The 15,324-nt window shown below is 36.7% G+C and overlaps 1 protein-coding gene across 4 annotated transcripts; it reads right to left on the bottom strand.

Annotated features, from left to right (window-relative positions):
• Window positions 1-606: 606 nt before the first annotated feature.
• On the bottom strand, window positions 607-15,095 carry LOC103974648 (nuclear pore complex protein NUP1). Of its 4 annotated transcripts, none has more exons than XM_065106882.1 (10): window positions 14,671-15,095; window positions 12,698-12,741; window positions 11,691-11,807; window positions 10,927-11,103; window positions 10,332-10,607; window positions 10,108-10,191; window positions 4,186-4,911; window positions 3,587-4,026; window positions 1,639-2,534; window positions 607-1,452 (listed from the first exon to the last, which is right to left on the bottom strand). In XM_065106882.1, the coding sequence occupies exons 1-10, from the start codon at window positions 14,927-14,929 to the stop codon at window positions 956-958; spliced, it is 3,516 nt and encodes a 1,171-aa protein (XP_064962954.1). In that variant the 5' UTR covers window positions 14,930-15,095; the 3' UTR covers window positions 607-955. The 4 variants fall into 4 exon arrangements, with proteins under 4 accessions (XP_064962954.1, XP_064962953.1, XP_064962952.1 ...); XM_065106881.1 differs by having other exon boundaries at window positions 607-2,322; window positions 2,482-2,534; XM_065106880.1 differs by having other exon boundaries at window positions 607-2,534.
• Window positions 15,096-15,324: the final 229 nt, after the last annotated feature.

Raw genomic sequence — 15,324 nt, 5'->3', positions numbered from 1 at the left:
CAAACACAGGTCATTAGCAAAAAACATTTCTAAGCGAGTGCTCTTAAAAGTATGATATGTGATCTGAAAACACCGTGGAGGTTTAATACAAAGTTGTACTCCCTTCTGATCTCACCTGGTTGCCAATACTCATTTGTTCTTGTGGTCTCGAATGGATTAGTAGACCATTTGTACAAGTGCCATCAAATTATGTTTGCACATAGATCAGCAATCAGAGTAATCCACACGCTATGGGTGGAGCAAACTGTTGCCACACAATCACCTGGACAGCAACAAGTAGGAATCATACAGTTTCAAATGATCAATGGAGAAAAATCTGCCTGTCCACAAGTCATATGCATAATATTCTACAGGTTTTGAGAGGCTCATGTCTGCTATTGTTGGTACAACATACAGCAAATCTGTCTTCAACTATTTCATACCAACAACCAAGAATTTTTTCTAACCACCACTTGCACATGTTCACAAAAACAATCTAACATGGATTCTGACATGTATCCAAAATCTCACTCTTATGAACTTATAACACATTCGACTACCTAATTAACAGAAGGTAAGATGTTTTTTGCTTTGATGAAAAAAAAGAATGAACTCTGACAAATTGCATGATACTAATGTGGGACAACCCTCTTCACGGAACCAATTATACAAAAAGAAATATAGTAAGTTCTATGTTACAATAGTGAGGTACATACCAACACAGAGAAAGCATATCTCAGTGCCATTGATCAATACAAGTAGACCGAAATTGTAGAAATGAAGCCAACAGGTATATGGCGTGAAGGCAAGCTTACTTCAATATGGCATTCAGCAATGGCTGAAGAAGCATAAAAGACTTGCTTCTTGCCTCCAAATGTCCTGCCATGATAGAGTAAACATGAATTTCTTCGGCAGCAATGCACAACTTTAATTATATCTGCATATGCAGCTAGATTTCTCTATGGGGGCATATGTGCTATTTTTTTCGTAGCCTATCCCGTCTGACTTTCACAATTTTCCGCCCAGACTTGTCGCCACCACCACTACCCAAAGAAAAGCTTCCTCCTTGAGGAAGTTGTCCAACAAGATTACCAGATGCCTGAAAGGGGGAACTTTGAGGAAGAGTGGGCTGCTGATGACTACCAAACTGAAAGAATGGGGAAGCAGTTGGCTGAGTCACTGGAGTACCAAATGCTGTTATACTGGATGAAGTACTTGGTTGGCCAAATTGTGGAACCAAACTGCCTGCTGACTTGGCATTATCTTCAACCATGCTATCCACAACATTCATCTGATCGTTTCTAGGAGTCCCAGAACTAAAAGCAGTGGCTGGGCTTGATGAGCCAAATACAGGCTGTCCAGATAAGTTTGATGAACTACTACCACCAGCAGAATTTGTAGAAAATGCTGGTGCTGACAATGAACTAAACACAAACGGTGAACCACCAGAACCTGAGACTCCAAATGCAAGTCCTGTAGATGAATAAGATGCATTTGAACCAAAAGAAGTACCAAAAGCAGATGATATTGATGATTGGAAGGTGGAACCAAACAAACAAGGGGCTGGTGCCAGTGCAGAGGAAGATGTGGCACTGAGGCAGGATGAATTAGCACCTACTGAAGAAGAAAACAAATAACTTGAACTCAATAGATCGAAACCTGTAGTTGCTGCCCCAAGCTGTGAGCTGCCTAAACTGGACGAGGACAAAACATTTGACCCAAAAGTCGAAGATGAACAGAAGGGCCCAGACAGACTTGATGAACTCTCAGAAATTTGTGAGATTCCACTTCCACCCTGAGTTGACTGAGTGCCAACACTTCCAGCAACGCCCCTGGTATTGTTGTCCACAACCGATGGGTTTGAATCATTAGATTGTGCTGAAGAAAACTTGAATGTGTTGTTGCTTGCACCAGAAAATGTTGATGCTGGTGCAAGAGAAGATTGGCTGCCAGCAGACACTGAAAATAGAGTTGATGCAGCAGGAGCAATAAAACTGCTTCCGATTCTTGAAACAGTTGACGTTGCCAGAATAGAGCCAGTGTTTGTTGCAGAGGAAAAGCTGCCTCCAAACATGAAATTTGCACTTGTACCTGGATTGGCAGTGTTTGTGTTGAATGGTGGTACCTTGCTATGCATTCCTTCAAAATCTGTTGCAGTAGATTTATCTAATGGTTGAGAAACTGAAGTGGGAGAAACCATTAAGGCTGTTGCCCCAAACTGGAGTGAGGGAACAGTGGAAAGTGGTCGTGCTTCAGGCGAAACAAATGTACTGAAGGAACTGGCAGAGACAGCAGTCACCGTAGAGAAAATCATGCTACCAGTGCTTCCAGAATATGCCATGACTGAAACAGCAGAAGATGCAGAAGGCAAATTTAATGATCCATTAGGCATGAATTCATTGTGGGAGGAACCAAAAGAATATACGACAGGGATATTTGATGTTGATTCATCTGCAGAATTATCAACTCCAACTGATTTTGACAGATTTATGGATATCTGACCTTCGTGTTTATCTGCATCAGAATCTTTTACCATTGCTGATGCTGTGGCATTGCTGCAGCATAAACAATAGCAGCACAATTATCTGGATATCAGTGAAACTCAAAACATTCATTAGGCCAAAAGCCTAGGTGAAAACTAGAATGTGGCTTCAAGTCTAATATGTTCATATAAAGAAACTAGCTCATTGCAAGACATAACTAGGACATACACCATCAAAAGAGATATTCTAGACTAATTTCATATGTTGTATGAAGGACATACATATTTGGCTCCTGAAATGTGATCAAGTACTTAACCTTTTCTTTCATAGATGATAACAGACTCCACATCTACATAAATCTTAGTGCTGTAAATGTAAAAAATAAATTTGTATTGCAAGGTTATTAAAGATATTATACATACCTAAAAGAGTAGGTGAGCAAATATGCTAAAATTTGAATGGTATTTAAACATAATAATCTATATGCATCTACATATACAACCATGGGTGTCATGTGTAGCGATGTATCAAAATTTTATTACCAAAAGATGAAACTGCATAAAGCTGTCACAAGAAATTATATCTGAGGCATGATCAGTCTGTTTCTCTTGAAAATAAATATATTTCTTGAAAAGATTATAGTTAGAAATCATAAAGCACTCAAGGGTTCTTAACCTAGCTTCAACTGGATTAATTCCTATATGAGAATCTTCTGAATGTCCTCATAATGAGGTAATCAGTGTTGTTACTAAGTTTATAAACCTCTGTTTTCACTGTATCATGTTGAAAAGTTCTCATTTGATTCCATATATGATTGCCAATAAAAGCTCCCTCAGAAACCTAGAGAGTTTTTATCAATATCATGCATAAAGAAATATTACAGCTGAAACAAGAGTGCTAAATATTAAACCCCTCTAAAAAGAAAAGCCTCCTCAAAATAGTTATACATGTAATTTACCAAGATGTATTAGTAGCGTCAAACCAGAAGAAAGCAGCTTCTCACACACAGTGAAACAAAAGAGGTTTTCAGGACAATAATTAGATTAAAAAGGACTCAAACTTTGAGTAGATGATAGTATTGGTAATGAGAAAAAAAATGGCCAATACAAACAGTTAGAGCTAACCTTATGTCATTTCCTGGACCAGAAGTGGCACTAAAACTCCTCATGGTTGTGGTTGATGAAAAATCTGCTCTATTAGAGTCCTTGGAGCCAAAGCTAAACAAGGGTGCATCTATTTGTCCTTTTTGCATCGCTGACTTTTTTACTAATGAACTTGGCATAGTAGGTGTTGGAGGTATTTGAGAAGTACTGGGAGCAGTAGCAAAAGGAAAAGTGAAACCCTTGCCACTCTCGGCAATCGAATCAACAGAAAGCTTCAGATGAGCTGCCTTGGAGAAGTCGGAAGAAGATGAAGATAAGCTTGTGGATGTCATTGAGGAAGACAAATTAGTTCTTATTATTGAAGGTCGGACAGCTTTATCTGTTATCTTCATCTCATCTTTGTCCTTCAATGGACATGAAGCATCCATCGAAGTATATGTATTACTCACATCTTGTGTATCCTTGACAACAAAGTAAAGACAAATACTTTAACATGCTTGAAAAGGCTAAGCCACATAAAATGGATATGTCAATAGGGCACTATTGACATATAACTTAAATCAGATTTTTCTAGTTAGATGGAACATTTTCAAATGACAATAAAAGAAGAGCTTCCACACCTTAAGTGCAGCAGACTGAAAAGCTAGCTTCTGATGTTGAGAAACAATGACAGAATCTGCGATCATGGCCTCTGCAGCAGCCTTGTCACACATAGCAGCTGTGACAGATATAATACCATCACACTTATCATTGGCTTCAGACATTAATTTGACTCCTGAAATTGACACTGAGGAGCAATTCTCCTGAGGGAACCTGGCCGTCTCTTGTTTATAAGATAAAGAATTCCTGAAATCTGGCATGAGGGAACCCCTGAAAGAATCCAAATTATTGCCTCGAACAAATTTGCTTTTGGTGGAGTACATTTCCTCATTCCTGAGTGTCTGACCCGAGGTTGCATGCATCACATTATCAGGTGATTCATCCAGAGTATTAGACTTTAGCTTAGATGTTTTTTCCTTTGGTGAAGGCACTAGCTTATCTAGCTGCTGCAATATTTTCTTTTCCATCTCACTTGACTGAGGTGAAACAGGAGTAACAATGTTGTTAGAAATCCTGTTGTCTCCACTTTTTTCATGTCCATCCGACCAAATAGGTTTTTGAATCACTGATAAATCATCTTGAGCATCCCTCTTAAATGGGGTCGAGGGACTATGATGAAGATTTCCAGGAAGGACTGAATGCATCACCTTTGAAGAAGGCTTCACAGTCAATTTTTGACGAATACTACGTATAGGGAGAAAAGGTCCAAGATCACTTTCCAATACCGAACTTCGTCGTTTGAAAACCTACAGTAGAATAAGACCAAGTTCCATTGGTCAGACAGAAGGATTTCAAATAACTAAAGTGCCATGCATTGTGCCAAACCATGAAAAGACTAACGCATAATGCAGCTAGCCTGAATGTGCATTTCTATGTGATAGACCACATTGTACTAAAGCATAATGATACATATTTCAGAATTCAGATAACCATCTATTTTTCCAATATATGCTGCAGTATACCATACTATACCGAGAGGGGACTGATACAAAGTCTTTATTCAAGGATTACTTCTGTGAAGGGTATGACCATACAAACTTAACATGTGGTGCAAACATAGAACTTATGCACTCAGTTGCAAGGGACAAAATCAGTGTCATGCCTATGCAACACAATGCATTTGAAGCCCAACAAATGCACAAGGCAAAATATATGCACTTATGCAGCAAGGCAAATTTATGGCACAATGTTGCTTGCTCCTCATATGACATCAATGCCATGCAGAATGCACAGAATGGGAACACTACAAGTGATGAGAACAACCCTACTCAAGGAAATTACATGTCGAGTACAATCCCTAGAAACAGAGGTTAAGCAATCACTATGGTTACAAAAGTACATTCCAATCAATGTTTTAAAATGGCACCCGAGCACTTGCCTAGGCGCACATGCGAGTCGAGGCCTGAGCACCTCACCCTGAATCCAAGTGATGCACCACCTAAACCCAGGCGCTAGGCGCCTCGGGCGAGCACCCAGTTGAAGGCAAGCAACCGAACTAGATGATCAACCCGAGTTCTATTAAACAGTAACTTAGTTGGTTCAATTGAACCAACATAGCAAAATAGTAAACCCTAAGTACTTCGCCACCCCGACTCACCTTTGGTCCCGTCACTGCCTTCATGGGCAGCCATTGTATCCGCAGCCGACGCACAAGTCTGACACTTCCTCTACCACAAACGAACGGATCCGAAGGTCCTGCTGTTGTAGTTTTCATGCGTAGTTCCCTGCGTCGCTACTTTCGTGTGCATCTCCTTCCAACGTCGAGGGACAGACCACTACGTCGGCATCTGCAACTTCCTCCACCACCGCTATCGCCATTCGCAACTTTCTCCGTCGCTGTTGCCGTCGTCTACGACTTCCTCTGTAGTTGTTGTCATCTGAAGGTTCCTCCATCACCGCCGCCCTCCCTCCCCACGTTCCATCATCGGTGACTCCTTTTCTCCCCCTCTACAGTTATGATTACTATTAACAGTGGATTAAATACTATTAATAGTGGATTGTTAATCTTTAAATGATATTAAAACTACTATTAAGTGTTAACTATTGTTACCATATAATAAACTAAAACCAATATTAATCCTTAGAACTATTGACCTATTTAGAACTAATTCCTATTTAGAAATACTAATCCTTATTTAGCACTATTAATCATTATTTAGAATTGTTATTAGTCTTTATTTAGCACTATTAATCTCTATTTATTTAGAACTGTTATTAGGGTTTTAGTATTAATGGCAAGTGTACAAAACAATTCACAAGATTCATCAAAAAATTTAAAAAAGGATCGTGCTTAGAAATACAATTATCTAAAAGATCCTAATGCAGTTACTTACATCTTACATGACAAGACTTCTAGGTGTGATATTTTCCATGCAAAACTACATCAAGTAGGGAACTTCAAGAATGCATCAGCATGCACAAAGTGTCCACATGATGTAAATATGGCTAAAAAAAAACCCAAAGGAACGAATCTTATAGGATTTTACCCAAAGATGATGTTCAACATATTAGAGATGATGAAAAAAAAAATTATTCAAAAAATGTCAATGCTAGTGAGAAAAGAGTACATGACAAAAAAGGAAAAGAAGTCGTACTTGTTAAAAAGGGTAAAAGCGGATTGATAGACTTATATATGTATCAAGGATCATAGAAACATCAAGGTCAAGCAGGAACAAAATTAAGACAAACAAATATAGATGATGCTTATGATAAGAAAATAAAGGGAAGAACGATTCAGCACATTGCTCGTTTCTTCTATCAAGTCGAACTTCCCATTAATACTTGTTGTTTAGAAAGTTTTAAAGAAATAATTAAAGCTATTTGAATATATGATGGAGGATTAAAACCTTCAAGTTATTATGAGTTACAAGTTTCATTATTGAAAAAAAAGTTGGATTACACAAATAACTTATTAAAGGGCGACCAAAGAATCATGGGTAAAGCATGGTAGTTCTATTATGTCAAATGTTTGGACCAACAGAAAACATAGGAGTATAATCAATTTTATGGTCAATTGTTATTTAGGAACTATGTTTGTGAAGTCAATAGATGCATCTTCTTTTATGAAATCTAAAGAAAAGATATATGAGTTGCTTAACAAGTTTATGAAAGAAATTGATAAACAAAATATCGTCCAAGTTATAACCGACAATGAAAGCAACTATATATTAGCTGGTAAGATTTAATCTTTTAATTATTCTGTCTCCAATATAAATGGAAGAACTATAGGACTCCCAAGTCTTTTCAATTTTGTTATCTTGTGTCTTAAGTAAATTACTTAAGGCAAAAAGACAACACCTATATTGGACTTCATACGGTGACACATTACATTGATCTAATGCTAGAGAATATTGAAAAGATTTTTGACATTAAGAAGACTTTAGGAAGGACAATCTTTGTCGCTAGATTTCTCTATAATCATACCGGAGCTTAGAATATGATGAGAGGATTCGCAAACAACAAGAAATTGGTGAGATATGGTGTCACCCGATTTGTTATTTCCTTCTTGATATTACAGAGTGTGTATTGTCAAAAACACAACCTGGGAAACATGTTTACCTCTGAATAATAAGTGATAAGCAAATAGGCAAAAAAGTGAAATACAAGAGCGATGATATTATCTTAATGTCATCCTTTTGGAATCTTATAGTTTATACATTAAAGATAATAGACCCTCTGATTTGAGTCCTTCGATTGATTGGATAATAAAAAAAAACCTACAACGTGATATATTTATGAGACTATGAATAGAGCAAAGGAAGAGATTCAAAATTTTTTGCTGAAAATGAAAAAGGTATAAGAACATATTTACAATAATTGACGAAAGATGGGATTATAAACTTCATCATCCATTACATGCAATAAGATATTATTTGAAGTTTTGAACCTAGAATTCTTTTCTAAGAACACCTCCATTGAGTTTAATACAGAAGTTGTAGATGGGTCATATAAGTGCATTTTAAGATTAGTTACAAGCCTTAAGGTACAAGATAAGATCATATATGAATTATCTTTAAATAAAAATGTTGATAGTCTTTTTGGAATTCCTATGATAGTTCGATCTAGGATAACTACATTCTCAGGTATTTATAAATTTATATAATTAATTTTATATATAGCATGTTATTGTTAATAATAAAATTAAATTTTGCAACCAACTGATAGAGTCTATTTGAAAATTTTACCCCGAACGTACAACAATTAACTATCAAAATTATTAGTTTGACTTATAACGTTGTGGGTTATGAGCGAAACTAGAGTGTCTTTGAGCATATAGGGATCACAGAATATTTTCGTTTTAATTAATCTATTCCTTTTTAGATAGATATATTAATATATTTTTAATTCATACGACATAACATATTCACAAAAGGAGAAAATCTGTTATAGCATCAACAATTATATGATCTAGTTTATATAAAGTATAATCAAGCATTGAAGGCTCGTCATGATTTACGAAATAATATTGATCCAGTGTCATTACAAGACATTGATGATTCAAATAAGTAATTGATAGGGGAAATGAGTGCGAACTTGCAAGATGTCAAAGAAGAGCTTGTATTTAAAGATGACAGCTTGACATAGGGAGATGTGGCAAGATCCTTAGTTGTTAGAGAATTGCAGACATATACAAGACAGAAGATGAAGACAAAATTAAGTGCAAAAGACTCAAGCACAGGTGGTCTACTATACAATCTATTGTGTTACTTTATAGACAAGAGGAAGAGAAAAATGATAAGTTTTAAAATATTGTGTTGACTCTGATGAGGATTGAATTTGATGTAAAGTTTTATTGTTTTCAATCTATTGACATTTTTGTTATTAGAAGATGGATAATGTGACTTGGTAGTTGGTATTTTAGATTTTTTCAATTTAATATCATATTTTTATTTATATAATCATATTTATCAATTATATATTTTATATATTTGAATATTTTAGAGCGCCTCGCTTCGTTCGAGTGGGCACCTAAGCAAGCGCCTAACGCCTCGAGCGTTTTGGGACCTTGGCACCTAACGTTTTTAAAAACACTGATGCCAATTTTCTACAGGCTGCATCATCATTGTGCAGTCAACAATCATTTTCGATACTACTCAATTATCTTCAGCTTTTCGTACTATTATTTTAAATAAAATTACTATCTAATAAGCTAGACAAGTGTGTCATATAGTCAGATATAGTTAATTGAAACAAGGAAATAATAGAAGCAATTATAATTTTGTTATGAATTGTATCACTGCTCAATACAATCTTGCCAAATGCAAAATAAAAAAACTCCAAAAAAAGACAAGTTAATTTCCTCATAAATCTACTTGCATTTATAGCATTTCTAACAATTTACACAAATGATAGTGGCCTACATCTTATATATCAATAAATTTGCTTGAACCAACATACTGGCCTACATCTTAATAATAACAAAATTTGCTTAAACCAATGTCAATAGATTGTTAATTTCCTCAGATTAATATACCTGATTGATACAACTAGTAAAAGTCAGAAAATTATTTACTGGCAGTTATCTTACTCTATGACTTTCTTATACTATTGTATTATAAATACTACATGAGCCTAATCTTCAAGTGGACAAAGTGAAATTTTTATTTGGGTAGGGTTAGTGTTTCTTATTAGTAGAATGATTACTTATTTCATGTTTTATAATTGAAATTAGTTGTAACACTCAACACCTATTTTTGGAGCAATGGTGGCAACGACTTTAGCTTTTATAGCTTAAGTCTAATTCAGATCCAAGAATTGGACAAGGAGTGATCCAGATGTGTATTCAAATCTGCCCAAAGATAAAATGTTTCATTAAAGAGTACCCTACACAAATCTTAATCTAGAAGAATAAGCGATAAGACAAAATTATTTGAAAAGCTAACAGCATAGAATACACCATAACAAGGTGTTATGGTGTTACGAGAATAGAGCAAAGAAACCACCTGTCTACCCCCTAATTGCCTAGTGCTTTCTGGTGTCCGGTGTGACAAAGATCCAACACTGTCATCTTTGGAAGATCGCTCGCCCTGAAATGACAACATAATTAACTTGCTATGATAAGAAAATCATCCCTAAAAATTTAGGAGTAGAAATTGTCATACATAGGGATAAATATTGCCACTATTTTCAGCCACATTATGTGAACGTCACCAACTACATCACTGACCTTAATATAGGGAGAGCAGGTCATTCTATACATTGTCGATCTACCAGAAGATCTTGGTGTCAGATAGCCACTTTCGGGAATTACAGTAGATCCAGAAAATCGAACAGATCTTGGACCTTTCAGGTCAAATGGTTTTGTAGCAGATGTTAAGCTAGTTGGAACTTTTTTATATTCATGAAAGAGATGGCTTCGCCAACTTAGAGCCAGAGGGGGTACTGTTAAAACCCTCGAACCCATATATGCTTTTGCAAGTTCCACTGGTGAAGCATCAGGAATCTGTAAAATGTCACCATGTTAGGTAAAGGTACTGCTGTCAGGTTAAACATCATTGACGAAAAATCAAACATCCCAAGAGGAAAAATGACAACATGTACATCAAAAGATTATTTGAGGAACAAAGGCATAAGATTCTGCAACTACTATTTCATGAACCCCACGCTACAAGCACAGGGGGATAAAGGTAAAAACAAATTGTGATGATGGGTTGATGTCACTTTCATGAATACATAATGCAAAACATTCACTATCCATGCAAAAAATTTCACAGAATTAAACAGACTGAAAATGCAATACTGAGAGATAACAGTTTCCATACGGCTAGAGTATCTGGAGGGGTTCTGCAATCCTCATGTGGTATGGAGCTTTCTATTTCTTTTTCAGGTAGCGGAACAGTTGTTTCGTCCACTTTGTCATTATCAACTGCAGGTTTTGACATATCTGAATCCATAGTTCTTGAGCGCAATATCTCCGTCAAATGCTCAAACTGAGCCCTGCAATAAATAGAACGCATTAAAATTGAGTCATTGGAGAAAATATTTGTAACAGGCACTCAATAAGATTTAAGAAGCCAAAACTGAAGGTCGGATAATTCTTTAAATCATACAAGAGAAAACTATCAGGCTTTCATAAGACTACATAAAAATGGAAGAATGGCTCAACTTGCGCGAAGAAATAAACTTCAGGCAGCAGATCGAGTAGAAGGAATAGAAAACATCACTTAAGATGCATGCACAGGTCGTAAAAAATAAAATAAAACATGGGATGTATTGTCCCCTTAAGGAGGCTGACAACAACAAAATGATGGGTCTGTAAAGCTCAAGAACCTTGAAGCTCCAATCTCAATATTGTGAACAGTTCAGACCCCTTGATCTAATCAGATATGAACTGCATCAACTCAAATAACACGGGCTAGAACAATCATTTTCCTACGAGCAGAAGTGGAAAATATCTAATACTTCTGAGCGTAAGAAATACACAAAGAGTGCACCTACAAGCCATAGACATTTTGATGCATTACTGATGATAAACAAAAAACAGACTTGAAGTAGATGTGCAGCATCAGAAATCAAATACTTTCCTTGTGAAAGTTTTGTGCTCCAGAAGTTGTTCGAACTCCAAAAACATATTGCTGTCAAAATTATTTGTTGCATTGTTTCCACTGTCAGCTTTATTTTCCTGTAAGTCAGCTGACATTTCCTGCATAACAATTCAGAAAACCATGAAATAAGACGAAAGCATGGATGTTGATGGTCATGATCTTAGTTAGACATGTAACCAACATATATATATGTTGTACTGATATGCAAACAAGACCTGTATCAAAACTCAAAACCATATCCAAGGGTGCAATATTGAAAGGAAACAATGATTCAGTGACTTTAAAAGCATAGAAGAAGAATAATTTTACATTAGCATGTAGTATGCATGATACTTGTATGTAAACATAATTTCATGCATATATATAACTAGCATGTGGATGCTAGTAGTAGTTATAACTTATTAGAAGACTCAAAAATAAATGAGGCCCATTTCCCTCTATTTTAAAATAGATAATCAAAGAACAAGACAAATATCTAACATATAGATAGTGGTCAGCAGATACTTATCCAAAAAGATTCATTATGGTGGATCAGGGGTCCTAGTGAAACCACTGACATGGTTGTGGCATACAGGGATTCACCACAGATGTCATTAAGAATATGTTGCAATGTGCTTCATATTGTGTTGTGGTTATGATTCTTCAAGTGCCAATCTGATCAACCATGCAAGTTTTTTATTTATACAAAAATTCACAATCATATCATTAACAAAAAAGAAAAACGAAAAGAGCACCTTGGTGAAAAGAGCAAAAACTTTTCACAAGCCCAACATTTGCATAATGATAGTAGAGCATGGGGATAAAACTCAAGTATTCATTGAGAATCAGAAATCAGAAAAGTAGGGGTCATGTGATAAAGTAGATCCTTCAGGTCCAATAGTAAAAGTAATTCACAATGTAAACACAAAAGCAATATCATCTAAATGTTCATGTCATAAGAACCCTAGAAACTATATGTCTATCAAGCATGATGTTTACTGTTGCTTACATTAGAAGATGCTTCAGCAATTTCTCTAGATTGTAAGTTTTCTCCTGCACATAAGATATCATAGGTAAAAACATATTGTTATTTAGTTCAAAAGCATAAATTTCTATTAAATATTTGCACGATCAAATAAATCCAGTTAGACGAAGAAAAAAAGAACACTTTAGCACTACTGTAAATAATAGATGTATCCGAATAATAAAAAAGAGATGAATTTGTTAAATCTAACAACTGAAAAAACCATCACAAGCAGCAAAAAAAAAGACTCATGGCCAAGCAAAGTGACCGACAGAAAATCAAACAGTGACACTTTCTTCCAAGGGAAAAATACAGTAAATAAAATATAAAACAATCTTAAAAACACATACATAGAAAGTATCTGTCCAAACTATATAATCTACTGTGCTAATTTATTGAAACAATCTTAAAATCATTCATCCAATACTATCATATCAAAATATTTGAACCAAAAGGATATAGCTTCAATCAAAGCAAGAAAGTTGCAACCAAAAGTATATAGCTCCACATCACAGTAGCACCAGTGCATGCAAGGTGCCTTACATGTAACTAAAACCCACGCATGTGCCTCACACAAGCATGGTAAAGCATGGAATAGTGGTGCACATCAAGTTATGTGCCTCGCAATATATGAGGTAGCATAAACGCAGCAATTAATACCTCAATTATTATCACAGCATATGATCTGATCATTTGCATCCAAACTAGATCACTACCAATGCACTTGTTCAAGTAAACGGCTAGAATATAACAACATCATAGTCATACCGTAGACCCTTCCATTTTACACATGCACATAATATTCCACTTTGTAGATGCACTCAAAATCTTACAATGAGATATAGGCAATATCACATTCTCATATGTTACCATTATTATGATTCACTGACTTAACATTGCAAAATAAAAAATGTGGAAATTAAAATCAGGATAGACCCTTGCATAAGTGCACAAACTGATCAGCAGGTAAATTATAAAAAGACAATGTATGAGCAGACTTAAAGGTGTAAAGGAGCATCCTGTAATGAATCTGATCCAGGATCTCAAAATATCTATTAAATACAAGACCTTGTAATTTGAAGAACCTTTCAATCAAAAAGGTGAATGCTCTCTTCAGAAAAGCAACCATGGTAGAGCACTGAAGTATGTATTGTTAAAAGAAGATAACGCACTTTTGAGCAACAAAATTTAGAATTAAAAGCGGAAGAGCACCTCGTAATAGGATTACAAACTTTATCAACAAGGTAAAGGAAGCAAGTTATAGCCAATACAAGGGATCAGAGGAAACAATGAAAAGGATAGTCACAACGTCAAAGATCCAAGCAAGTTTAAAGCGTGATCAAGAATGTGATATCCACATAACTCATAAGAACTCAACAAAAGGAGTCATATATAACAGTTCTGAAAGTGCCATATTTGGAGAAAGAAAAAGATAAAAAACTTCTACTTGAAAATAAAACATGCACTGCATTCAAAAGAGAAGATAAATCATTCATAAGCAAATAGAACCATGAAATGAAATATTCCAGGTAAAATAAAAATTAAATGGATCACACAAAGAAAAATTAACTGATGCCGTGAGAAGAAAAATAAGAAAACGGAAGCTGTAACTGCTTGCGAGCGACAATGCAACGAGTGCATATTCACATGGTCGGAGATCGAAGACGTGGATTCAGACTATCTACCATGTTCAATTAGCGTCAATGATCCAACTTGATTTTAGTTGCTCGCCAACTAACAGATTGTCGAAAACCTATCACTCGAATAGATGAACTGAGTTTTGTTTTGCAACTAATGAAAACTACAGTACTTTCCTCCCAACATTATCGAATCTAAACAAAAAATACCCACAATCAAAACCCTAGGCGTCAGTCCAAAAACCGTCGTCCGAGAACAACCCGAACAAGAAAAACGCATAGCCCCAAGAATCCAAGAAAGCAAAGCTACGACCACCAAACCTGGAGTTTCATCGGCCGGCGGCGCGGTGAGCCGCTTGCGGAACACGGACGAGAAGAGCCGGGACGCGCTGCTCGAGATGAATCGTGACGCCGGATCGACGAGCTTCGCCAGCCACCCGTCGCCCCCGGGCTCCGGCACCGTGGTCGTGAGGCCACGGGCGGCGCTGGGGGGGCGGTCGTAGGGCGTTGCGGCGGCCCTGCGTAACGGCCGTCGCCGTAATTTCCCCCCGATTCTCCCATCGTAGCCCGATGTCGCCATGGGAACAACGCAATGGAGGGGCGAGAGAGGCCGAGAAGGCGATGGCGAGGAAAAAGAGGCGAAATAGAGACGAAAAATCGAAGCTTCGAGGGGTTTAGTGCGGTGAAGGTGGGAGAGAAGCCGCGGAGCTGGAGGAATAGAGAAAGGACTCTTCCATTTAGGTTATGGGACCGGTTCTACGCCGTCGCCGCCGTGCTATATTTATACGCTTACGGATCGACGTATATTTGTACGTATTTTAGATCCTTCACTTAATGCGGCATATAATTTTTCCACCCTACAAGAAGACCCAGACGAAAACCCCAATCAGGTCTGATAACTAATTCGATGCGCTAGCCAATTGGCTCTCCTTTGGGTGAGTCACTCGGGGCGTCTGTAGATTAAGCAGATCGCCT

This window comes from Musa acuminata, chromosome BXJ2-4 (assembly GCF_036884655.1).
Source record: "Musa acuminata AAA Group cultivar baxijiao chromosome BXJ2-4, Cavendish_Baxijiao_AAA, whole genome shotgun sequence".
Taxonomy (NCBI): domain Eukaryota; kingdom Viridiplantae; phylum Streptophyta; class Magnoliopsida; order Zingiberales; family Musaceae; genus Musa; species Musa acuminata.
This window is presented reverse-complemented; position numbering and strand designations above follow the sequence as displayed.

What these genes read in the sequence shown, in the direction of transcription:
- LOC103974648 (XM_065106880.1), bottom strand. Translation starts at nt 14,929, where the DNA reads ATGGCGACATCGGGCTACGATGGGAGAATCGGGGGGAAATTACGGCGA. An exon ending in GCCGGCCGATGAAACTCCAG is followed by an intron (nt 12,742 to 14,670) that starts GTTTGGTGGTCG and finishes TCTTATGTGCAG; the next exon opens with GAGAAAACTTACAATCTAGA. An exon ending in GGTCCAGGAAATGACATAAG is followed by an intron (nt 2,535 to 3,586) that starts GTTAGCTCTAAC and finishes TTTATGCTGCAG; the next exon opens with CAATGCCACAGCATCAGCAA.